At 44.9% G+C, this 23,871-nt stretch overlaps 2 protein-coding genes across 3 annotated transcripts in view; both read left to right on the top strand.

Annotated features, from left to right (window-relative positions):
• SPICE1 (spindle and centriole associated protein 1) overlaps positions 1 to 23,871 on the top strand; it is a 46,259-nt gene that overhangs the window by 8,557 nt on the left and 13,831 nt on the right. For both annotated transcript variants that reach the window (XM_061638139.1, XM_061638131.1), the window contains exons 4-9: positions 995 to 1,097; positions 10,081 to 10,202; positions 11,627 to 11,724; positions 16,818 to 16,954; positions 17,985 to 18,119; positions 23,337 to 23,602. In XM_061638139.1, coding sequence (XP_061494123.1) covers positions 995 to 1,097; positions 10,081 to 10,202; positions 11,627 to 11,724; positions 16,818 to 16,954; positions 17,985 to 18,119; positions 23,337 to 23,602 — 861 coding nt within the window. The remainder of the gene's footprint in view (positions 1 to 994; positions 1,098 to 10,080; positions 10,203 to 11,626; positions 11,725 to 16,817; positions 16,955 to 17,984; positions 18,120 to 23,336; positions 23,603 to 23,871) is intronic.
• Positions 2,605 to 8,115, top strand: LOC133385309 (uncharacterized). The gene is made up of 2 exons (XM_061628089.1): positions 2,605 to 4,923; positions 5,683 to 8,115. The coding sequence occupies exons 1-2, from the start codon at positions 3,357 to 3,359 to the stop codon at positions 7,911 to 7,913; spliced, it is 3,798 nt and encodes a 1,265-aa protein (XP_061484073.1). The 5' UTR covers positions 2,605 to 3,356; the 3' UTR covers positions 7,914 to 8,115.

Here is a 23,871-nt window from a genome sequence, read left to right as displayed (position 1 = left end):
AGGGCAAATATAAAGCTGCTTTAGGCATGGAAGCTTGTGTGTGATTTTCCCTCTCCTTTGAGCCTTGGTACCTGTCAGCCTCTGCAATGATTTAGCATTTTGGCAGCTTGGTAGATGGTCAAAGAACTGCCAATGTACCCAATTAGCTCATTTTGGCAGCATGCAAGATAGGTCAAAGGACGGTCAATACGGTTAGCTCATAGCTCATCTGGTCCTTTTCTGAGGGGCTAACAAGCTGGCATTGCCAAGCAGTGGTCTGGCTGTCTGATGTGCTGCCAAGGATAGCAGTTCCAAGCCTTATCTAGGAGGGCTAATGAGCTAAGGCTGCCAAAAGAGTAGCTTTAAGAGGTCAAGATGATCTGCTGGCTAGTAGTGCCAATTAGCGCCACTTAGTGCAATGTCATCACTTTGAATGTATGAAAACAAGATAATCAATCAAGGGCTATGATGCTTCAAGATCAAATGCTGTGATCCTTTAAAGATAGTAGCCATCAATTGTTGTAATTGCAGGTATTTGCCAATAGATGTATTCATAGAATCTCTTTTAATGCTTCGCTTGATATAGGACAGTTAATCATGTATTATGCTGAGAAGCAGTGATTTGATGTAAGATAGCAACTAATCATTTATCCATCACCATTGTGTGCCTTGCCAAAGATTTTGCTATATAAGCCCCTCTTGATGCCCAGTGAGGCGTTCAAAGTGGTCAAGCGCTCGTGCAGAGCCTTGCAGTTTGTTCCACTTATTGGGTACGCCTGTGTGCTTGTACGTTACTCAATAAACTCTCCTTGTAAGTAGACCTAGAATCTGCCTTACTGACTCCTTGGTATCCCTCAAACCTGCAAGTCCAGGGCCCAGGCATTACAATGATACAGGCAGAAATATTATTTTGATTATTAATAGTGGCATATTGTTCTATTTTGGAGGTTGGGCATGGAATAGGAAAGGAAAGGGAAGTACAAAATGTATGTGTCCTCTGATTTCCTCCTTTTAGATTCTCTCTGATCAGTACCAGCTACAGGATGTCCTGGAGAGATCTGATCAGGCCATGGCTATGGTGAAAGACCTATTTGGAGATGTCCCTCGCAGGCATTTAGGTGAAGTTTACTGTGTGAAGTGTGACTTGCAATTAATACACTTGATTTTGTTTCATGGACCCAAGAAAACTAGATATGAAAGTTGTATACTGGAAATGCTAGCTTGATGTTTCCTCGTGTGATAATACATAGAAAGGCCTTCTTTGAAGACAGTCACAACCATGCCCCCAAATTTTGCTTGTAGTGTATAAGCAAGTGAACCATTTAAACTTAAACCCATTGGCTGTTCTTAGCAGAGAGTGGTGGTTGTGTCTTGGCTAATCCTCTAGAGCAGTGTTCTTCAACCTTGGGTCCCCAGTTATTGGCCTACAACTCCTATTATCCTTAGCCAGCTTAGCCAATGGTTAGGAGTGATGGGATTTGTAGTCCAACAACATCTGGGGACCCAAAGTTGAAGAACACTGCTCTAGAGAGTTACCTAACGTGAAATTTTGTGGAATCCATATTTCCTCCCTTGTGTCTATAGATGTTTCCCTTACAGTAGTAGAAACATGTCCATCCTAACACTTGAGTTGAATATGAGTAGTGGAATCCTCTAGCCAACATTTGGGCTGATAAATTCTACTTCATGCAACCTTTTCTCCTGTGCCCATTATTCAGTTGTCAAACCATGGGCTGGCTCACCTTTCCTATGAGGAAAGGGGGTTGTTATATGATAAGAGGTTTATAAAATAATTCATATCGTGGAGAAAGTGGATAGAAGACCCTTTCTCATAGAACTGAGGTTCATCTACTGAAACTGATTGGCAGGAGATTCAGGACAGACAAAAGGCAGTACATTTCACATAGCGTATAATTAATTAGTAGATTTTCCATAGGAAGTGGGCCATCACTGTGGGAAATAGTTCCACCTATCGTGCGAAGGCAAGAATGTTTTTGAAGTCAAGACTAGGGACGTCATGCCCCTCCCACTCTCCAGTTCATTCTTGCCTTTGTACGAACAAGATTGGAATTTCACGTAGCATTTAGCTAAGTCTCGTATTTGTTTGTCTTTTTCTCTTCAAAACCTTTTTTCTGTTTTTTGTGTCTAGCCTACTGAGGATCCCCTCAGAGACCGCGGCTGCGGCTCTCTTCCCCCTTTCCTCAGGGCTATTTAATTTCTTTTATTCCCTTGATTGGGGTGCTCCCTCTGAGACCGCGGCTGCGGCTCTCTTTATTTTTGCAGTTTCAAGCCCCCTCCCCCCCTCGTAGCCAGGGGGCTCCCTCAGTGACCGCGGCTGCGGTTCTCCTTTTGATCGCTTTTGATCGCTTGTGAGGGAAGGGGAATCCCCCTCCCTCCCCCCCCCGATCGTTGCCGTGGCTGCGGCTGATCCGATCTCAGCGGGAGCTTGCAGCTGCGGCTCCCGCCGTAACTCCCTTACCGCAGATCGCCCTCGCTACGTGGCTTAAATCCCACTGCGAAGGGCTTTACAGACCGCGACGGCGGCTCTCTCTGCGGCGGCTGCCGTTTTTTTTCCTCTACCTGCTCTTCCAGAGTTTTTCCAACCGCTACTGCGGCTTTCGGCGAGTCCGTGCTGGCCAGCCCTTCCCCCAGTGCGCTTGCGACGGCCGCCATTGCTCCTTCTCCCTCAGCCCCCTTTTTGATCGTTTTTTCCCGCCCGTTTTTTTTTCCGGGCGCCATTTTTTGAAATTCAAAATTCCCGCCTTTTTTGTTACCATCTATTTAGCTTCGGATACCTCCCCTGCAGGCTATCTATCTGTATGTTTGTGTATATGTGCTGCTGACAAACTTACACAAGGCTGATTTACACACATTTTTACTGTGGCTGTAATCATAGTGGCTGAATTGTATTATTAAGGCTGGAGCTCCAATCCTAGTGGGCTAGATTGTATTATCAAGGCTGGAGCTTTAATCCTAGTGGCTGGATTACATTATCAAGGCTGGAGTTTTAATCCTAGTGGCTGGATTACATTATCAAGGCTGGAGCTTTAATCCTAGTGGCTGGATTACATTATCAAGGCTGGAGCTTTAATATCAGTGGCTGACTTGTATTAAATCTGATTTACATTACATATCCTGCCCCCTATGGGGCCGTGAACAAGCCAAACCCAGCCTACAGCACTAATCTGAGTGTGCCAACTCTAAAACAGCCTATATTATATTAACGTTGATACCTCTGTGCATTCTGCCCCCTCTGTGGCAGTGCATTCGCCATCTGCCAGTGTATCCTACCCCCTCCGTGGTAGTACGCTGTGCCAGTTCGGGTCTTTACATCCTGCCCCCTCCGTGGCAGTGTACTGCACCCAGGTTCATATAAGATGGCAGAACAGCCAGGCATGTCACCATCAACACACATGGTGCCAGATCAGCCAGACATGCCACAATCAGCCAAGCCACAACATACTAACACGTCTAAGACCAGACATGCCAAAGCACTGGCTAAGACAAAACATCTTTCCAGCCATAGTAAACCAAAGCGCCCTCGTTATGTCTCTGTGCCAACAACCACCACAGCACAGACACACATAAGTGATATTTTCCATTCTCCTGCTACTGCCTCTGACGAGGAAGAGTTTGTTGGCTTTCCCCCTCACGGTTCGCCTAACGAACCTACCTCTGGCTTACCGCCTCAGACATCTGTTCCAATAGCCCACCAGGCACATACATCTCACACATCTGGTCTGCAGCTGTCTCCTGATTTCCTCTCCCAACTCCAAGCCATGCTGGCTTATTTCACACAAATGCAGTCACTACCACAGGTTCCTGCCATACCCCCACTCAACATGGACCAACGTGCGTTCCATGCTGCTCATCCTTCCTGCTCGCCAGATCCCTTCGATGTAGCCAGAGGCAGATATACGGACGAAGCCTCGTATGCGGAGGAGTTAACTTTCACTGACCATGTTGAAGGAGACGACTGGAGCGACTATTCAGATCATGAGGAGGATACATCGTATCGCTTGTTCAATACCTCAGATTACCAACCGCTCGCACGTAGGGTACTTCATACCCTTGGTCTCCAGACTGCGCCCTCAACTTCGTCCGCTCCAACTCTCAAAGGGGCCAAGGTCCTCAAATCCCCTGCACCTACTGAACACTACATCCCGGTGCCGGACCCAATTGCCAAATTAGCTTCCGAAGAATGGGCCCACCCGCTCAAAGCTCGACGCTTCAAGAACATGGCTGACAGACTTTACGCCCTAGCCCCAGACTTCGCCACCAAGTTAGATGTCCCTGGCATAGATGAACCGATCGCTCGCCTCGTTTCACGATCTATCTTGCCCAGGGAAGGGGAATCCCACCTAAAAGATACTACTGAACGTCGAATAGACTTCGCCCTCCGCAAGAACCACGAGGCCACTGCCCTAGCCATGCGTGCCTCCGCCTCAGCCTCCATCTTCTCCAGAGCATCTATGATGTGGCTGGATGACCTTCTAGAGGATGATAACCCTGATCCTGTCGCCTTCAAAAGAGCACTATTGAAGTTACGTAAGACAGCAGCCTTTGTGGCCGATGCCACTTTGGATGCCACCCAATTAGGGGCACGAGCCATGACGACTCAAATAGTCGCTCGTCGCACCCCCTCGCTTCGCCACAGGCAAGCTGATTCAGCGGCCAGATTGAACCTGTCCAAGGCTCCTTACTCCGGCTCTCTACTCTTCGGCGAGGAAGCTCTAAAGGCAGTTCTGGTTGATCCAAAAGACGCCCACAAACCGGTTCTAGCCACAGTCAAGAACTTCGACCACAGGCCCTTCAGGCGATTTCCCTCCTTTCGTTCTAACCAGCCCTTTCGAGGAACGCGGCCAGGAGGACGAGGCCGCGATTTCAGACCCTATGACTCCAACGCATTCAGGGACTCCTGGAACCGACGCTTCCAGGGCAGAGGTCAGTACCAAGGGCGCAGGGGCAACTCATCGTCCTCATATAGGGGAGGTCCTCGCCTACACAAGTAGTATTAACGTCCTCCCCATAGGTGGCAGATTACTTAATTTTGGAGATCGATGGCTGCGCCTTACTACGGTCCCCTGGATCAGGGACCTCTTCACTTATGGCTATACCATAGAGTTCTGGGCAACCCCATCAGACAGATTCCACCCGTCTCCTTGCCCAAGGGCACCAGCCAGGCACAACATCATGCAGACAGCTATACATCACCTCTTGCACATAGCGGCAATAGAGCCAGTTCCCACAACTGAGAGATCGGAAGGGGTGTACTCCCTCCTATTTGCTGTGCCAAAACGAGATTTATTTTGGAGGGCGGTATTGGATCTCAAGTTTGTTAACCGTTTTGTAACATACCGCAGGTTCAAAATGGAATCTCTCCATTCCATAACCGAAAGTCTGCATGAAGGAGACTTCCTGGCTTCTATCGACCTTAAGGAAGCGTATCTCCATGTACCCATTTGCATAGCCCACAGAAAGTTTCTTCGGTTTGCCTTTGGCCACCAACATTTTCAATACAGAGCGATGCCATTTGGCCTCTCCTCTGCTCCAAGAGTATTTTCCAAGGTGCTACTCATCCTAGTGGCTTACCTTCGGACCTAAGGGGTTCATATCTACCCATATTTGGATGATCTGCTCATACGGTCCAAGTCTGAAGAGCTGGCTCATCATCATTTAATGATCACCCTCAATGTTTTGCAGACCTACGGCTGGCTTGTCAACTTCGACAAAAGCCATCTCCAACCAACCCAACGCCTACTACATCTTGGGGCAATGTTGGACACCATGCAGGCAATGGTCTTCCTGTCTCCAGATCGCATCACTGCCATCACAAGCATCGCAAGGTCCCTGATGCAACAAACATCCGCAGACGTCATGCTTCTCGCCAGAGCGCTCGGGATGTTTATCTCCACAATCCACATTGTGCCCTGGGCTCGAGCTCACACTCGGCCCCTTCAGTGGTCTCTGTTGCCTTTTCAAAAAGACATTGCCAGCTCCAACCATCGCAAAGTTCGTTTGAGCCCCGCTCTGCGCCTCTCCTTCCGCTGGTGAACCAAGGTTCAACACCTCTCCAAGGGTACGTCGTTCAGAGAACCCCGCAGAACCGTCGTGACCACAGACGCCAGCCTCATAGGTTGGGGAGCCCACTGCAACTCCCAGTACGTTCAGGGGGTTTGGCCCAACGCAGAGCGATCTCGAAGCATCAACTGGCTGGAACTAAAGGCTGTCCACTTGGCTCTATGTCATTTTCAGTCTCTGTTCCCTTTGCATCATGTGCTCATTCGAACAGACAACACGTGTGTAAAATCACATTTGAACAGACAGGGGGGCACCAGGTCTCGTCCTCTGCAGGACTTAGCCTCCCTCATCTTTGTCTGGGCAGAACAACATCTACAATCTCTGAAAGCAGAGCACCTCAGAGGGATTTTGAATGTGACAGCAGACTGGCTCAGCAGACAACAGGTCTTCCCGGGAGAATGGAAACTTCATCCAGCCATTTTCCATCGTCTCCAGTGTCGGTTCGGCGCCCTCTCAGTCGACCTGTTTGCTTCCAGTCACAATTGCCAGCTTCCAAGGTACTTTGCCCGATACCTGGACTCAACAGCAGAAGCAGTGGATGCTCTGACAACACCGTGGCCAGACGGTCTATTGTACGCCTTTCCTCCCATACCATTGTTAGCCAAAACCTTGAGGAAGGCGCGAACCGAAAGGGCACAGCTGGTTCTGATAGCACCATTTTGGCCACGCCGACCGTGGTTCTTAGATCTTCTGGCAATGTCAATGATGGATCCTTGGACACTTCCAGTAACGCCAGACCTCCTATCCCAGGGTCCAGTACTGCACCAGGACCCTACTTGGCTCAATCTAACAGCGTGGCGTTTGAACGGAGACACTTGAGGTCAGCTGGACTGTCTGACGCTGTGATTGATATTATTTTGGCCTCGAGAAGACCATCAACCACTCGAATTTATCAACATACCTGGGTGGCTTTCTCCAAGTGGTGTCAGTCCCACCACCACGATCCATCCCAGGCCAATGTGCACCAGGTACTCCAATTTCTCCATAGTGGCTTTATGATGGGACTTCGACCCAACACTCTACGTCGACATGCGTCTACTCTGTCATCCATTCTCTCAGTGTCCTCTCCTGGAGATCATATTTCCTCACATCCGTTCATCAAACGTTTTTTGAGGGGAGTCGCCCTACGCTCTCCGGCTGTTGTCCATCGGTTCCCCTCATGGAGTTTGCCGAAAGTTCTGCAGGCTTTGCAACGCCCTCCGTTTGAACCCATCAGGACTGTGCCCCTACGCATACTGTCCTTAAAGGTCCTGTTTCTGATTGCAATCACATCTGCCAGACGCGTTTCGGAGTTGGGCGCATTGTCTTCTGCTAGACACCTCTGCGTCTTCCATAAGGACTCTGTTGTGCTGAAGACTGACCCTTCCTTTCGTCCCAAGGTCGATTCAGTTTTTCATTGCAACCAGGACATTGTGTTGCCTTCCTTTTGCCCGAATCCTACCCATCCTCTTGAAAAGGCTTGGCATTCGTTAGATGTCCGGAGGGCTCTCAAGACCTACCTGTCTAGGACCCAAGAGATTCGACGAACGGAGTCTCTGTTTGTATCCTTTCATCCAAGGTCTATGGGGCATAAAGTATCCAATCCTACCTTATCCCGTTGGTTAAGGGCATGCATTACTTTAGCATACGAGTCCCTGAAGCTGTCAGTTCCAGCTAGTATAACGGCTCATTCTACCAGATCAGCTGCCACCTCGGCTGCTTTTGCCACTAATGCTCCTGTTGCCGATATTTGTAGGGCCGCAGTCTGGTCTTCCCCACACTCGTTTATAAGGCATTATAAAATTGATCGTTATGCCTCTGCTGATGCTTCTTTTGGCAGACGAGTGTTGCAACAGGTTCTTAATGAGGATTAACATGTGGGTGGTCCCTCCCTATATGGGTTGCTTTGGTACATCCCACAGTGATGGCCCACTTCCTATGGAAAATGTACCATTGGTCTCACCTGAAAGGTGATTTTCATAGGAAGGGGCCATCACGACCCTCCCAGTTGGAGGATGACTAGTGATTTTATCAATGGGTTACATGATATTGTTTCCATATTATATTTAAATGTAAGAGTGAAGTCAAGACTTTTAGTTCTGTTATGTTATGTAGTTATGTTAGAGTCATGTTGTTATGCATGTGACTATTATGTTATTTTCCTGGCGGGCCTGTTGGCCTTGTTCTTGTATTTTTAGATATCTCTTTTAGACTCGCTACGAATGAACTGGAGAGTGGGAGGGGCATGACGTCCCTAGTCTTGACTTCAAAAACATTCTTGCCTTCGCACGATAGGTGGAACTATTTCCCACAGTGATGGCCCACCTCCTATGGAAAATCACCTTTCAGGTGAGACCAATGGTACAATTTGCAGTCGTGAAATGTGGTGATGCTTTTCGCTTAGATGGCTTCAAAAGGCAAACTGACAAATTCATAGAGGATAAGTCTGTCAGTGGATACTAGTCATGATGGCTGTGTGTAACCTCCAAGTTTAGAGGCAGTATGTTGCTCAATACTTGTTGTTGCCTTTATATCCTGCTTTTGGACTTCTCAGAATGCTGAACAAGATGGAACATAGGGAGCTGTCATACAGAATCAGATGATTGGTCCATCTGCTTCAGTGTTATCTACATTGGAACCTAGGAGAACCACGGCTAGTCAGGCGGGGATCTGTCCCAACCCCACCTGCTGATGCCAGGGATTGAGGCTGTGTCCTCACCAGAGTGTTAGTACATGGTGGGTTGCACAGACCTGATTTTTCCATGTGTGTTTATGAGCGTGCTCACCCGCAGGAGTGCTTCTAATTGAACTCCTGTCTTAATGTTTCCATTCCATGCCAGTGGGCAGTGCTTGATGGGATGTGTCTGCACTGTGTGCTTTTGTCCCGTCCGCTCAGTTAGTACTTATCTAACCCTAACCCTGACTTCTGTAAACCTGAGGTCCATTGTGGGCATGCCCACAGATATTTGTTTAGCTGTGCGTGGCCATTTTTATTTATTTTTTATTAGATACAAGCTTTCCAGTACACTAGACTTGCGCAAAACAGTAGGTTAAAAGCACACAAAAACATGTTTGATATGCTGGCCCTACCGGCAACCCAGTGAGGAGTGCCTTGTTAATGGAAGCAGGTGGTGTGGTGACAGATGGTACTTAGGAAAATGTCATCACACAATTTAAAAAAACTGGCCCACATGATGTGCTTCAATATGACTGCAGCTGAGTAACGTGCAACTTTATATTGGGGTTTTTTTTGTTCTGTGTGTTACTTGTGGATCAGGACAATCCCAATTATATGGGGGGAAGTGTGGGCTTTCTTCCTGTCTCTTCTCTTGTACGCACATATCCTATCTTCTTGCCTGGGTGTTTCTCTGGCATCTCTCTCACCCACATCCCAAATTCCTCCCTGATGCAAGTACTGCTTGTATGAATGAATGAAACTTTATTTTTACCCCGCCCCTTTTTCCAAACTGGAACTCAGGGCGGCTTACAAATAAAACTGCATGTAGTTAAAAACATACAATTAAAATACAATTAAACTATATGCAACCTTAAAACCATGAAACAGGCACTTAAAATACTAAAAAGCAATTTAGAATAATACAAATAACAGCATAAAACAATAAACAAACCTTGTAGAGCCCTTGTATGAGACTTCTCTGCTACAAACACAAGACAGGACTGTAGGACTCTCATCTAAGTGCCTATTTAGGTGATTGTGCCTCTGGTGAAGTGTGTACTGACCCGTAAAAGCTTATTTTGCAATAAAATTGTTAAGTCTTTTAAGATGTTTAAAGCAGTGCCACAAGACATTTTGTTGTAGTAGACTGATTGTCTTTAGAATTTGTTGAAATGTATGATAATTCCCCCATGGAAGGCAACAAAGGATTTCTTGGAAGTGATGCATTCTTTCTACCTTTACAATGAAATAGACTCAACTTCTAATGTTGGTCCTAGTGGCCTAGAACTGACCTAATAACTCGGTTATTAAGTCAGTTGCTCATTGTTAAGTAACTTTTTGGTCTTTCCTTCCTACCACCGTAGGATTCCCAAATGTCACTGTGGCTCCTGATTATGATGTGAAATCTTCTCAAGGCCTCATTACACAAAAGGATAATCCCCCCACACAGCTTTCTATTCTTAGTGAGTCTATTATGGATCCCCAGGTAATGTGTTTTCCATGTGAACATTGTTGTTAAATAAATAAAATAGACCAAGGGATGAATTTTCGTTTGCAGTTGAGACATAGATATGCTCTTTTCACGCCAGTGTCGGGTCAGTCTGTAGAGTGAAATGGCAAGCACCTGCCAATTGAGAGAAGATGTGTGCAGATGAAATGTCCAGGATAAATAAGTTTTATTATGTGACTCTTTCAGACATAGTACAAGAAGCACTCTAAGTAACTTTACAACTGCAGTCCTTTGCACACTTAGCTGGGGAGTTCTTACTTCTGAGTAGACAACACACATAGGGTTGTGCAATCAATCTTTTTTCCTTTTATAGTGTAAAAATATGAGAACTTCTAAAATTAGGGTTCCCTGAGTAAATCTCATTTAGCTCCCATGTGTATTAAAACTGCATTACGCATTATAGTTTTTAATTCAAGGCTTTATCAAGAATCTTGGTGTTTGTTTGTTTTTAAAAATAGAAACTTCTAGTTGACTTACTCTAGAGCAGTCCAAGCCCCCTTTGCACCTTCAGGTTATTAGGTCATTGGATCCCAAGCTGACTGCACTGCTGTCAATTGATAACATAGGGCCCACTTTGGACCTATCCCCCATCTCCCTGCACCTCCACCTCCCTGTGCTCCCCACCTTCTGCTCTGCCCCCTTGTGTGTGGCAGTGCTGCGGATGTAGTGGTGGCTCTAATGTTCCATTCAGCCCTGCTTGATAGCAGCTGGGGTTAGGATTGCATGTTGTTTAAGATTGCACTCCTATGCACACTTTCCTTGGAGTAAGCTCCATTGAATACAGTGGGGCTTACTTCTGAGTAGATATGCATAGGGTTGCACTGTAAATGCAAAACTGAATGCAGAAATAAATGTTTGTACTAGCTTATTTCATCATGTTACGTGTATACTTAGCTGTATAATTCTGCAGTAGTGGGCACAAATAATGTTTATCGAAGGCTAAACACCTCAGTTTTAGCTTTAATGAAGTCAAGACATCATAGATTGAAATCAATATTGTGTTTTGGTTAGATGTTTAAAAATGGTGTAGTGCCATACTGGGTTTTCCCTTTCCACTCCTGGGCAGTTGCCCTCTGCCGGTGTGAAATTAAATTTCTATGGACACAAAAAAGTGTGTTCACTTTAGCTGTACTTACAGCAGTTGTGTCCCCATGGCTGTTGGCTTTGGGTGTTTGTCAACCTGTAAAGTATATAGTTAATTGTATTTTATCGATTGTGTTTTTTGTATCTGCTGTTTTAAGATGTTTTGACTTACGTTATACACTGCTTAGAGTTTTATTTAATTATAGGTGGTATATAAATGGTTTAAATAAAATAAGTAAGTATATCCAAATTCAAAATGTGTCCACTGAAGTGTCTCCCATGCGAGTGTTTGAGATGTTATATCTGTTTCCTGGAAGGCTCTCAATGAAATAGAAGGAGAACATTCTTTCACGTGCAAGACAAACAGCGAGAACGATGTGTATTTGAACTTCAGATCCAACATTGATCCAGATAGGTCAGTGTGTATCTCTGTCTGCCTTCACTGTTTTGTATATTGTACATAAGTACAAATAGTTTTTCTTGATACATGATCTACTAATGCTCTGCTCTGCTCTTATCTCTCATGTATGTGATCTTCACAGTGTTACTACAATGCTTAAATAAAATCAAACTCTTATTTTGAATTTATATTACAAACAATATCACAACCAAACCAATCAAGATAAATGAGAATGACATCCTTTGCATATTTGGAACATCGCTAGGAGTTGCACTTTAAATATCCAAATATAGGCATGTGATCAAGGTGACAATGAAGGCTCAGCTAACAGATGCCATGGCAATAAATCTTTTCAAAAAGATTTCTGAGACTCCAGTGGTATTAAATTACCACCTTGTCTAGTAATAAATGTTATGAAAGGCTGCCACATTGGCATGCAGTTATCATGCACTCTGCTTTCCTGTGTAACCTTCTCAGATACTGCAGTGAACCACACTTTTGCCCACTAGCTTTAACATTGTAAATGGTGATGAGTGGCACCAGTGCTGGGCTATTTGTAATCATTGTGGTGCCAGAAAACACAGAATTAACTCTATATAAAACAGCTCTGGCTTCCAGAAATACTGCCAAAAGGATTAGTTACTCCACTATAGCAGGTATTTCATGAAATACCTTTTGCCAAAATGAGTATACTAACGGGCAGCTCTACTACATGTGGTAGTATGTTCCCAGGAAATTGCACTTTCTCCAGCACACTGGAGCCAAACCTTATTAATATACCCTAGCTGTACTGGCATATAATACCCCTGGCTTACCACCTTGTATTTCTCCCTTATCAGAACTGAAATGGTTTTTATTGGCATTTTGACCATGTTCCATGCCATAAAACATCCTCTAATGCAGCGGTGGGAAACCTTCAGCCCATGGATCAACTTAGGTCCACCAAGCTGTTGCTGGCAAACCATGTCCACCTGCCCCACACCTCACATCATATGTGATATCAAGGGTGGGGCAGGTACCAATATGGCTTCAAAAGAACAACCAGGAGCTTAAATTGTGCTCTCTGTTGTTCCTTTGCTGGAGCAAGGTGCATTCCCACCACCCACCAATTGGTCCTGGATCAGGAAAGGTTTTACATTGAGACTCCTGCTAAAATAGAGGGGGGGTTAATAATCAGTTTCAGTGCAAACTCCTTTATGGTCCTGGAACAAGCCTCTTTGAAGGTGAGAGCACATCTTCAAAGAGACTTATCCAGCAGACCTTTTGAAAGAAGCTCATCACCTGATGTCATTGTGAAATCAGGAGATTGAGAGGTTGGGGGCCCCACCCACCTGTCAAATTTAGCTCATGAGGGATATGGCAGATACAGATTTGGCCTGCTGGAGGAAAATGGTTTCTGACTCCCACTCTAACATATCCCGTATCAGCTTCCCATACTTCCTTCAGTCCCATTGCTGTACCTCCTATTTCTGGCAAAAGTTTCTTACATAACCTCAAAATTATCCTCTTTAACTTAAAAGTTAATACTGACACAATACTTTGCAATAATGTTAAACCTCTGGTTGCTTTATCAGTTTTAACTTTTTAAGATAAGGGCATTGCCCTTAACAGCTGAAATTACCCTGGCTTTTTTGGAACTTGAGTGAACAAGGAAAGACCTTAACAGAACATGTTACTCTCAACTGAATATTTTATATTACTGGATGCCAGGAGGAGATACTACTGTATTAAATTCTGGTGTCGTGTTTAGATGGCTATAAGAACATAAGAAGAGCCTGCTGGATCAGGCCAGTGGCCCATCTAGTCCAGCATCCTGTTCTCACAGTGGCCAACCAGGTGCCTGGGGGAAGCCCGCAAGCAGGACCCGAGTGCAAGAACACTCTCCCCTCCTGAGGCTTCCGGCAACTGGTTCTCAGAAGCATGCTGCCTCTGACTAGGGTGGCAGAGCACAGCCATCATGGCTAGTAGCCATTGATAGCCCTGTCCTCCATGAATTTGTCTAATCTTCTTTTAAAGCCATCCAAACTGGTGGCCATTACTGCATCTTGTGTGAGCAAATTCTTTAGTTTAACTATGCACTGAGTAAAGAAGTACTTCCTTTTGTCTGTCCTGAATCTTCCAACATTCAGCTTCTTTGAATGTCCACGAGTTCTAGTATTATGAGAGAGGGAGAAGAACTTTTCTCTATCCACTTTCTCAATGCCATGCATAATTTTATACACTTCTATCATGTCTCCTCTGACCCGCCTTTTCTCTAAACTAAAAAGCCCCAAATGCTGCAACCTTTCCTCATAAGGGAATCGCTCCATCCCCTCGATCATTCTGGTTGCCCTCTTTTGAACTTTTTCCAACTCTATAATATCCTTTTTGAGATGAGGCGACCAGAACTGTACACAGTATTCCAAACGCGGCCGCACCATAGATTTATACAACGGCATTATGATATCGGCTGTTTTATTTTCAATACCTTTCCTAATTATCGCTAGCATGGAATTTGCCTTTTTCACAGCTGCCGCACACTGGGTCGACATTTTCATCGTGCTGTCCACTACAACCCCGAGGTCTCTCTCCTGGTCGGTCACCGCCAGTTCAGACCCCATGAGCGTATATGTGAAATTAAGATTTTTTGCTCCAATATGCATAATTTTACACTTGTTTATATTGAATTGCATTTGCCATTTTTCCGCCCATTCACTCAGTTTGGAGAGGTCTTTTTGGAGCTCTTCGCAATCCCTTTTTGTTTTAACAACCCTGAACAATTTAGTGTCTTCAGCAAACTTGGCCACTTCACTGCTCACTCCTAATTCTAGGTCATTAATGAACAAGTTGAAAAGTACAGGTCCCAATACCGATCCTTGAGGGACTCCACTTTCTACAGCTCTCCACTGGGAGAACTGTCCGTTTATTCCTACTCTCTGCTTTCTGCTTCTTAACCAATTCCTTATCCACAAGAGGACCTCTCCTCTTATTCCATGACTGCTAAGCTTCCTCAGAAGTCTTTGGTGAGATACCTTGTCAAACACTTTTTGAAAGTCTAAGTACACTATGTCCACTGGATATATGCTTGTTGACACTCTCAAAGAATTCTAATACGTTACTGAGACAGGACTTTCCCTTGCAGAGGCCATGCTGGCTCTCCTTCAGCAAAGCTCGTTCTTCTATGTGCTTAGTTAATCTAGCTTTAATAATACTTTCTACCAGTTTTCCAGGGACAGAAGTTAAGCTAACTGGCCTGTAATTTCCGGGATCCCCTCTGGATCCCTTTTTGAAGATTGGCATTACATTTGCCACTTTCCAGTCCTCAGGCACGGAGGAGGACCCGAGGGACAAGTTACATAGTTTAGTTAGCAGATCAGCAATTTCACCTTTGAGTTCTTTGAGAACTCTCGGGTGGATGCCATCCGGGCCTGGTGATTTGTCAGTTTTTATATTGTCCATTAAGCCTAGAACTTACTTTCTCGTTACCACTATTTGTCTCAGTTCCTCAGAATCCCTTCCTACAAATGTTAGTTCAGGTTCAGGGATCTGCCCTATATCTTCCACTGAAGACAGATGCAAAGAATTCATTTAGCTTCTCTGCAGTCTCCTTGTCGTTCTTTAGTACACCTTTGACTCCCTTATCATCCAAGGGTCCAATCGCCTCCCTAGACGGTCTCCTGCTTTGAATGTATTTATAGAATTTTTTGTTGTTGGTTTTTATGTTCTTAGCAATGTGCTCCTCAAATTCTTTTTTAGCATCTCTTATTGTCTTCTTGCATTTCTTTTGCCAGAGTTTGTGTTTCTTTTTTATTTTCTTCATTCGGACAAGACTTCCATTTTCTGAAAGAAGACTTTTTGCCTCTAAGAGCTTCCTTGACTTTGCTCGTTAACCATGCTGGCATCTTCTTGGCCCTGGCGGTACCTTTTCTGATCTGCAGTATGCACTCCTGTTGAGCTTCTAATATGGTGTTTTTAAACAACTTCCAAGCATTTTCGAGTGATGTGACCCTCTGGACTTCGTTTTTCAGCTTTCTTTTTACCAATCCCCTCATTTTTGTGAAGTTTCCTCTTTTGAAGTCAAATGTGACCGTGTTGGATTTTCTTGGCAATTGGCCATTTACATGTATATTTAATTTAATAGCACTATGGTCACTGCTCCCAATCGGTTCAACAACACTTACATCTCTCACCAGGTCCCAGTCCCCACTGAGGATTAAGTCCAGGGTTGCCGTCCCTGTGGTTGGTTCCATGACCAACTGATCTAGGGAATAGTCATTTAGAATATCTAGAAATTTTGCTTCTTTGTCATGACTGGAACACATATGCGGCCAGTCTATGTCTGGGTAGTTGAAGTCACCCATTACTACCACATTTCCTAGTTTGGATGCTTCCTCAATTTCACATCTCATCTCAAGGTCTCCCTGAGCATTTTGATCAGGGGGACGATAGATCGTTCCCAGTATTAAATCCCTCCTGGGGCATGGTATCACCACCCACAATGATTCTGTGGAGGAATCCGCCTCTTTTGGGGTTTCGAGCTTGCTGGATTCAATGCCTTCTTTCACGTATAGAGTGACTCCGCCACCAATAGGTCCTTCCCTGTCCTTCTGATATAGTTTATATCCAGGGATAACCGTATCCCACTGGTTTTCTCCATTCCACCAGGTCTCGGTTATGCTCACTATATCAATGCTCTTCTCTAAGACCAAGCACTCCAGTTCTCCCATCTTGGTTCGCAGGCTCCTAGCATTAGCGTACAGGCACTTGTAAGCAGTGTCTCTCTTCAAGTGTCTTTGGCACTTGTGGTTTGGCCTGTGGTAATTTCCCCCAACTGAAGAAAAAAAATGATATTGAAACAGGAGGCAGTGAGAAGAAAGGAGTGTCTCAAATAAGCCCTTTCCAGATATGTCACCTCAGCTGCCTTGGGACAGAGAGACAACTTACAAGTATTATAAATGTTAAAAATGATCTGCCAAGGTACCTCTATACAAACATATATGAGATAAAAATAATAGTGTGATTTTGGAGCTGAAGATGTTATGTTTTAGTTGATACTTGCTAAATATCCTCCACTTGGTGATAAATTATAATCTTTCTAAATTTGCTGTGCATCTCTGCTATTCACTTAGGGTGCTTCTGAAAGAAGATAATTCTGGGGCCATTTGCCTGCAAGAGGCTTCTAAGCAGCAAGTATCTACCACTTCATCACAGGAAGTAAACATGCTCTCAACTCCAACAACACATTATCAATCTTTGGGATACACAGGTTCATTTTACTCTCTTTTTGAAAACAAACCAGAAATGAAACAGTAGTTGATGTGGCTTGCTGTAGGGAAGACATGGGGAATTGTGGCCCTCCAGGTGTTGTGCTCCATCATCCGTCAGCCCCGGCCAGCATGGTGAATAGTCACAGATGGTGGGAGTTGTAATCCAGCAATATCTGCAGGCCACAGATCCCCCACCGTTGCTTTAGGACATGGATGGAGAACCTCAGGCTCAGGGCAGAATGTGGCCCTCCAGGCCTCTCTGTCTGGCCCCCGGGACTCTTGCCAGGCCACACCCTTTACTGGCCTTGTTCCATGCTCTCCTTTTCCCTGGCGGAAATATATCCCAAGATGCTTGTCTGGCTGGGGGTATGATAGAAGTGGGGGTGTGTAGAAATCTCTGAGTTTTGCATATACAGGAATACCCCGCTATACGGACCTTCTCTTTAAGGACACTTGCGAGTACGGACATACTTACAGTAGCACCATTCCCCTGTTTATGTACTTCGCTTCGCAAGAAAGGACACTTAACCTTTGGTTGTGCCCTGTTCTTTCGGTGGGGGGTAGAAAGAGACATGACAGCGCGACCGCGAATCAGCTGGGAGGCGCGATCACGATCAGCTGAGAGGCGCGGCGGCGCAGCAGCAGCGGCTTTAGCGCAGGGCTTTGAGGCTCCGCGTGAAGGAGAGGTGGCAGAGTGGCGGCGCAAGTGAAAAAAGGTAGTGCTTCACTTTAAGTACATTATCGGTTTACGTACTCGCTCTGGACCCATTGCGTACGTTAATGCGGGGTATTCCTGTATGAAATATAGCCTATTGCACAAAGGTAAGAATTGCATCCCTTGCTCTGCCCACTGTTGTCTCTGGTCTCATCCACCACTGCATATGGCCCCTGGAAGATTCCCCATGAGGGAATGCAGCCCTCGGGTTGAAAAAGGTTCCCCTCTCTCTCTGTAGCGGAAAGAGCATTTAAAAAATTGGATTATTTCAGCCTAATTAAACACATTGTATCCATCTTTTTCAATTCATTTAGTCCTTAATGCTACTAACGTAGTCAAGAAAGTCCACTCAAAACTTCAGAATGAAGAGCAGGCTTCAGATGCCACATACATTGTGCAGCAAGTACTGAATGCCAATGTAAGGAAGCAAAAGCAAACGTCAACAAAAGGTATGTTTTTAAAATGGCTTCCATTCAAGCTAATCTGATGCCAGAAGATGTACCTGCTTTCTCTCAAGTCTTGGTCGAAGCTTTGGCTGAGTCCTAGTTCTCCGTACGGTGGCAAACCTGAACCACCAGGAGAAGAGATTAATATGACTCTTTCATATACACAAATTTCCTGCATGTAGAAATTTAACATGTCAGGAAGAATAGTTGTAGCTTTCTGCCTGACATGGTAGCTTTCAGTATGCTGGGAATTTTGTGTATAGACAAGCATTCAGACACGTGAACCTCACCTGCTGTCTGAAACGGTACATCCCAGATGTTGGTTTACCAACACAGTGAGAATGAGGTCTGTGACCTAAGTTCCCATTAAAGGGTTCAGAGGAGCAGTAGGAGTTAGTTCTAAAAGCCAAGCTACATGTCTAGTCCAGTATTCTTTAAAGTTGACTTTGTGATTTAGTTCCTATTGAACTGTTGTGAAGGATATTGAGAAAAAGTCTTAGAAAGCAAGTGCTCTTGAACACCGATTGCCCTTTTTGTGATTGGATTTATTTTCCTCTTTTGTGTGGGTTGCCTTTTGGGGTAAATGCTCACTAAGTGTTGTTGTCCAAGATGCTTTCATTTTTAGCAGGATGTTGCATGAAAAGCATGGTCGGGGAGGGCTCAGATTTAGTGTAAGGCCTTGGCAACAGGAAGAGGTCAGAAAAGTGAGAGAAATGGGGCTATATTAACTGGAATCTCAGAGGGAGGGAGGGAATCCATTTGGTAACAGACTGGAGCCAAATAGAGGGACAGTAGAAAATGGATGGTGGCAAGTAAGCATGCACTTGCTCACCTATATTACTCAGTCTCTCTGTGCCTCCTTTGTGCCCATCTGTGTGGAGCAATTTGTCTTCTGGGCCTATCTGTCAGAGACTGGGGAAGGCCCCCCCTTTTCTGTTTTTTCCCCCAAGGACTTTTTTTCCATTTTTCCAATAGGGAAAATTGGAAATTTGAGGGAACATGAGGAGGATTCCTATGAAAGATTTTCTGTTTTGGAAGAATTGCTTTTGAAGATAAGATTTTACTCAATGTGTGAAGGTTTTTCTGTAAAACAATCTACACCCTTGGAGAACAATAGTTCCTGTGTATAATATAGATATATACAACATTCAAATTCAAGATGCATTTCTGCACCTAGAGGGTGTTGCTATCTTGAGGAGAGATGCTTGTGAATTGCTGCCTGCTGCCTTCTATTGATGTTTAATCTAGTTTGGAGATAATATGCCAGTATCATGCAGAATATTGTTCTGTGAATTTCATAAATTTGCCAAATAGCACAATTATGGATGCCTTGTATGATGTTAAAGGAGTAAAAAAAAGTATATGTTTGGTAAGAAAGTAAGTACTGTATATGTTCTAATGTTACCCAAAATGTTGCTCCCCTGCCCATAACCCTCCCACCTTCCCACCCTGGCTTCAAAATTTCCAGAAACTTTACATTTCAGTGCTGACTGCTGTTTTGCAGGTATCTGTAAATTAGGTTACAATGTAGTATCAACAATGACCACTTTTCTCATGCTTGATAACGATTGCTTTATCGTCTTGCTTCTTAGACTGTTTTGTGACTGGAATATACCTGAAAACCTTTTCTGAGCTGTTTTGTTCTGAGAACTTTGTCTAATTCAGAATGTGTGGGATATGCATATTCTGTTGTTGCCTAGTGCCTAAGATGGGCACTGTAGGGGTTTGACATTGTTATAGGCAGCATCATGAGATTGTGAGTGACAGGGTATCGCATTCATGTTGGGTGGTTGATAAGAAGTTCCAAGCAGCTGCAAAATGTTTATCAGTAAGAAAGATGCCTCAAATTGAACTTCTAGAGCAAGTGGGGATGATTTCCCAAAAGATCCTGACAGGCCAGTCTCCTAGGACTGGTGGGACTAATTAGGCTTGTAGGCCGGAGGTTCCCCACCACTGCTTTACAGAGTCTTTGGAAAATTCAGTTGGTCCTGGACACGCTGCAAGGGCGTTAGTGGGCATTCTAATTAGTTTTACAAAAGAACACGTTGCATAAACTCTGGTACATGTTCCACTCCACATCACTGCCCACTATGCTGCACTCTGCCCCTCTACTTTTCCTAAATGCTTTTATTTTGATGAGGATACATTAGTAGTGATGGCCTGAATGTGCGGGGTGAGACAAGGCTGACAGGTGAACAATGCAGATTCTGACTAAAGTGAGACTAGGGACTGGAAGTCACTAGTATCTGTCATCATGAGGTGACACACATCACAGCAAAGGAAAATTAGCCTGGCCCCGTTCATCAGCCTGAGAAGGAGCGGCTTTCCCCTTGCCTGTCAGAGAGAACATTCTGCTCCAGCAGGCCAGTTGTCCTTAGGACTGCGGAAGGGAGGGAAGCACGCTCTAGCCCTTGTCCTCAGCCAGGGCACTGCAAGCTGTTGAGTCAGTTACAGCACCTCTGTCCGACCGAGAAATGAGGGGAAGCACTGTCGGCAAAAGAAGACCAGCCAGGCCCCAACAGGATGCAAATGCCTGTATAGAATTCATCATTTTGCTTTTTGCCATTGTCAGACTGATCTTGATCGATCTCTTCCCTCCACTCCCTTTCCTGTGTCTTGTTTTTATCATTTGTAAGCCTGAGGGCAAGGCCTTGATCCCATTTTTTAAAAAATGAATAGGAGCTACTCTTGGGAGACTATATTTGTCTGAAAAGTGGGATAAAATTTTAGTGAAATAAATACAAGTCAGCAAGGAAAAGCAGGAGCTAAGCCCTGCCTTTGTGACTAAACATGCATGGGATTGCAACAGGTAGGCTGTTTGACAATGGATTAATTGTTATTTTTTACAATTTACAAGTAAAGTATGCAAATCTGATAAGCTTGAATAGTTACTTTGCTTTTTAACTTTTAGTTAAACCTGCGTAAGATTGCACTTGACAGTTTAGGATAAGCTTCACAAGGGGGTGGTTGTCATAATTAAAGATTTTGACGCAGTTCTTGTGTAATTCTAAGCCAAACCATGGCTATGCATGAATACACAAGCGTATGGATACTCAGGGTGGTATCCAACGAATGCTTCCCATCAGCACAAGGATTACTGCTAGCAAAACAGGACTTCTCCCTCCCTCTCCTCTCCAAATCTGCTCTAGAAGTTTGGGGGAACCCCTAGAATAGATTTAGGGGGCTTGGGGGAAGGGGGTAATTTTTGTATTGATGGAACCCTGACTTAGTGGTACATTGCATACAACTCTCAGTAAAAATCATGTCTGTTTCGCTCTTTCCCCTAGTCCTTCTGTTGCCATGCTACCCAGAGCTAAGCCATGGTTTGGCTTAGTGTTAATTCCAAACCTCGACTCGTGGTTTGTCTCACTATAGACAAACCACATTTGGTAAGCCAAGAACAAAGCTGTCATGGCCCCTTCGAAAGACTCGTCAGAGGAGGAAGGGGACAGCGACTCTGGAGTAACAGCAGCAGACCCAGAAGAAAGAACAGACAAAACTCCTGAGGACGCAGCCCCCACTCCCCCTCAGCTGGAGAGTATCCAGGACACAGCTGAAGCCCTTCAGCCAGAATCTGGCGGTAAACAAGAGACTCCTCTCCCACCTGCAGAGTGAAGACGACAGAGAATCAGGCAGCAGCGAGGCCGGCTTGGCTGTTTAAGGCTGGCACGCTTTCAGAAGCCAGAGGAATGATTACTCACACCTGTCTTAGGAAGTGTACTTTAAAAGACAGCTCCTGGCTTCAGCGTGTTGCTGACTACAACATCAGGCGTGACCTCTGCGTTTCCTCCTATCTCCCAGAACCTAGACTCGGACTGATCTCTCGGAAAACTGGACTCGGACCCCCCATTGACTTCGCTTCTTGGACTATCTTGCACTTGAGCTTGGAACAACCCCTCTGCCCTTATCTCGCCTGTCCCCCGGTTACTTTGCAAGCCTGGCAGATTTATAACCCAAGCTGGCTAAAGACTGTACGACCCTGGCAATTACCAAGGAATTCACAGCCCCAGCCTGCACCCCGCCGACGCTGACATCTCCCTGCAAAGCTGACAAAAGCTTGGCTCCAGCTCTCAGTTTGTCTGGAGCAAGGCAAGCCCTGAGTCCATGTTCGGACATAATGCAAACCATGGCTTAGCTCTGGATAGCACACCAACAGCAGGACTAAGGGTGTAGCAAAGTGGGCATAATTTTTCCTCTGAGTACCTACATGCTTGCACATTCACGCTTAATCATAGTTTGGCTCAGCACTACGTGTGAACCAGACCTTAGGACATAGAGCCACAGGAGATCCAAGTTGCTGATGAACATGCATAGAATTGCTGTCTAAAGCTTGAGATGTTTTGCATCTGCTTGTCAGAATTAGGTTTTAAATTTCTAAATTCTTATCTTACTAAAGTTTAACACGGGTGGGGAATCTCTGGTCTGTAGACCTAATTTGGTATGCCAGGCTGCCCCATTTCACACACCAGGCCATTTTGCCAAGCCACACCTCCCTACTCTACACCTGACATCATATATGTTGTCAAGTATAGAGCAGTAAAGATGCAGTTAAGTTGAAGGGAGTTTGCGCTGTGTGCAGGACTTTGTAAGTGCCAACAATAAGATGATCACTGTCATGCATGGAGTTATGCAAGCTCCCAGGACAGCTGATTGTTGGCACTTGCATAGCTTGATGTGTGGCACTTTGCAAGCCCCAACAATCAACTGATTGTCTGCATGGGCAAAAATGAGTCACCTGATATCATTGTGATATCGGGTAATTGACAGGTGGGCAAACCTATTCACATGCCAAACTTGGCCTGCAGAGTTAAGGGAGATAAGGGTCCAGCCTGCTGGCCTGATCCAAGTCCTTACCCCTGGTAACACTGATTATAACACTGATTATAGTTGCATTGTTGATTCTAACCTTCAGAGAAAGAGGATTGAGGCGAAAATACCAAGGAAAATTGTGAATTCATGTGAGCACAACCTTTGTGCTCACATCTTGCACCCCAGACCATGGAAATTAAACATTAAAGTCATGGAAGTTAAGGCAGGCTCCTTTAACGTTTAATTTCCATGCTTTGGGGTGTACGAGTGAATTTGTAAGCCTCTTAATTCTTCTCTTCATCCAGAGGCTTTTTTGGATCCTTTATGTATAAAGGCTTGACACTAATAAATGTAAGTACTAACTTCTGCCTTGCTAATGACGATAAACATGCTTTCCTGTCCCTTTCTCAGTGAAGAAAAAACAAAGTGCACAGTCTCCTGACACACAGAAGAGGAGTAACTTGAGTACTGCTGCAACTTGCTTTGACCTCCCAAATGGCAACAAATCCAGCCTAGAGGTCTTGAACCAAATGGTGCATGATATGGAGAATGAAATGGAGGAATATGAGAGGTGGATGGGGCATGAGGTCCAGCAAGCACACAATGGCCAAGGTCTCTCTGGATTTACTTGCTCGCTGGTGAATGCTCTGTGTCGACTGCTGCGCTATTTGAAGGAGGTGGGAAGATATTGTGAACTGCTGCTTATAGCTACAATAATATTTTGAGCAACTGTGACTTTGCTTTTACAGCTTCAGTAGTTTAGTGCTATGTTAGTTGTAGATTGCTTCCTACTGTTTTCAGAGCATTTAACTTGGATTTATGTCCCTCCTATTGTGCTATCCTCAGTGCAGCTATTTTGAATATGTATTCAGGTGATCAGTGATAAAATGTAAGCTTGTTTTTTAAGGAACTTTTCAAGTTCATATCCCTCTAGTAGTAAACCGAT

This window comes from Rhineura floridana, chromosome 1 (genome assembly GCF_030035675.1).
Source record: "Rhineura floridana isolate rRhiFlo1 chromosome 1, rRhiFlo1.hap2, whole genome shotgun sequence".
Taxonomy (NCBI): Eukaryota; Metazoa; Chordata; class Lepidosauria; order Squamata; family Rhineuridae; genus Rhineura; species Rhineura floridana.
Note: the sequence above shows the minus strand (reverse complement) of the source record. Positions and strands in the feature narration are given on the sequence as shown.

Bases quoted from the DNA above. Each gene is read 5' to 3' on its own strand.
- LOC133385309 (XM_061628089.1), top strand. From the start codon at position 3,357: ATGGCAGAACAGCCAGGCATGTCACCATCAACACACATGGTGCCAGAT. The intron at 4,924-5,682 runs GTCAGTACCAAG...AATGTTTTGCAG, and splicing joins CCGACGCTTCCAGGGCAGAG to ACCTACGGCTGGCTTGTCAA.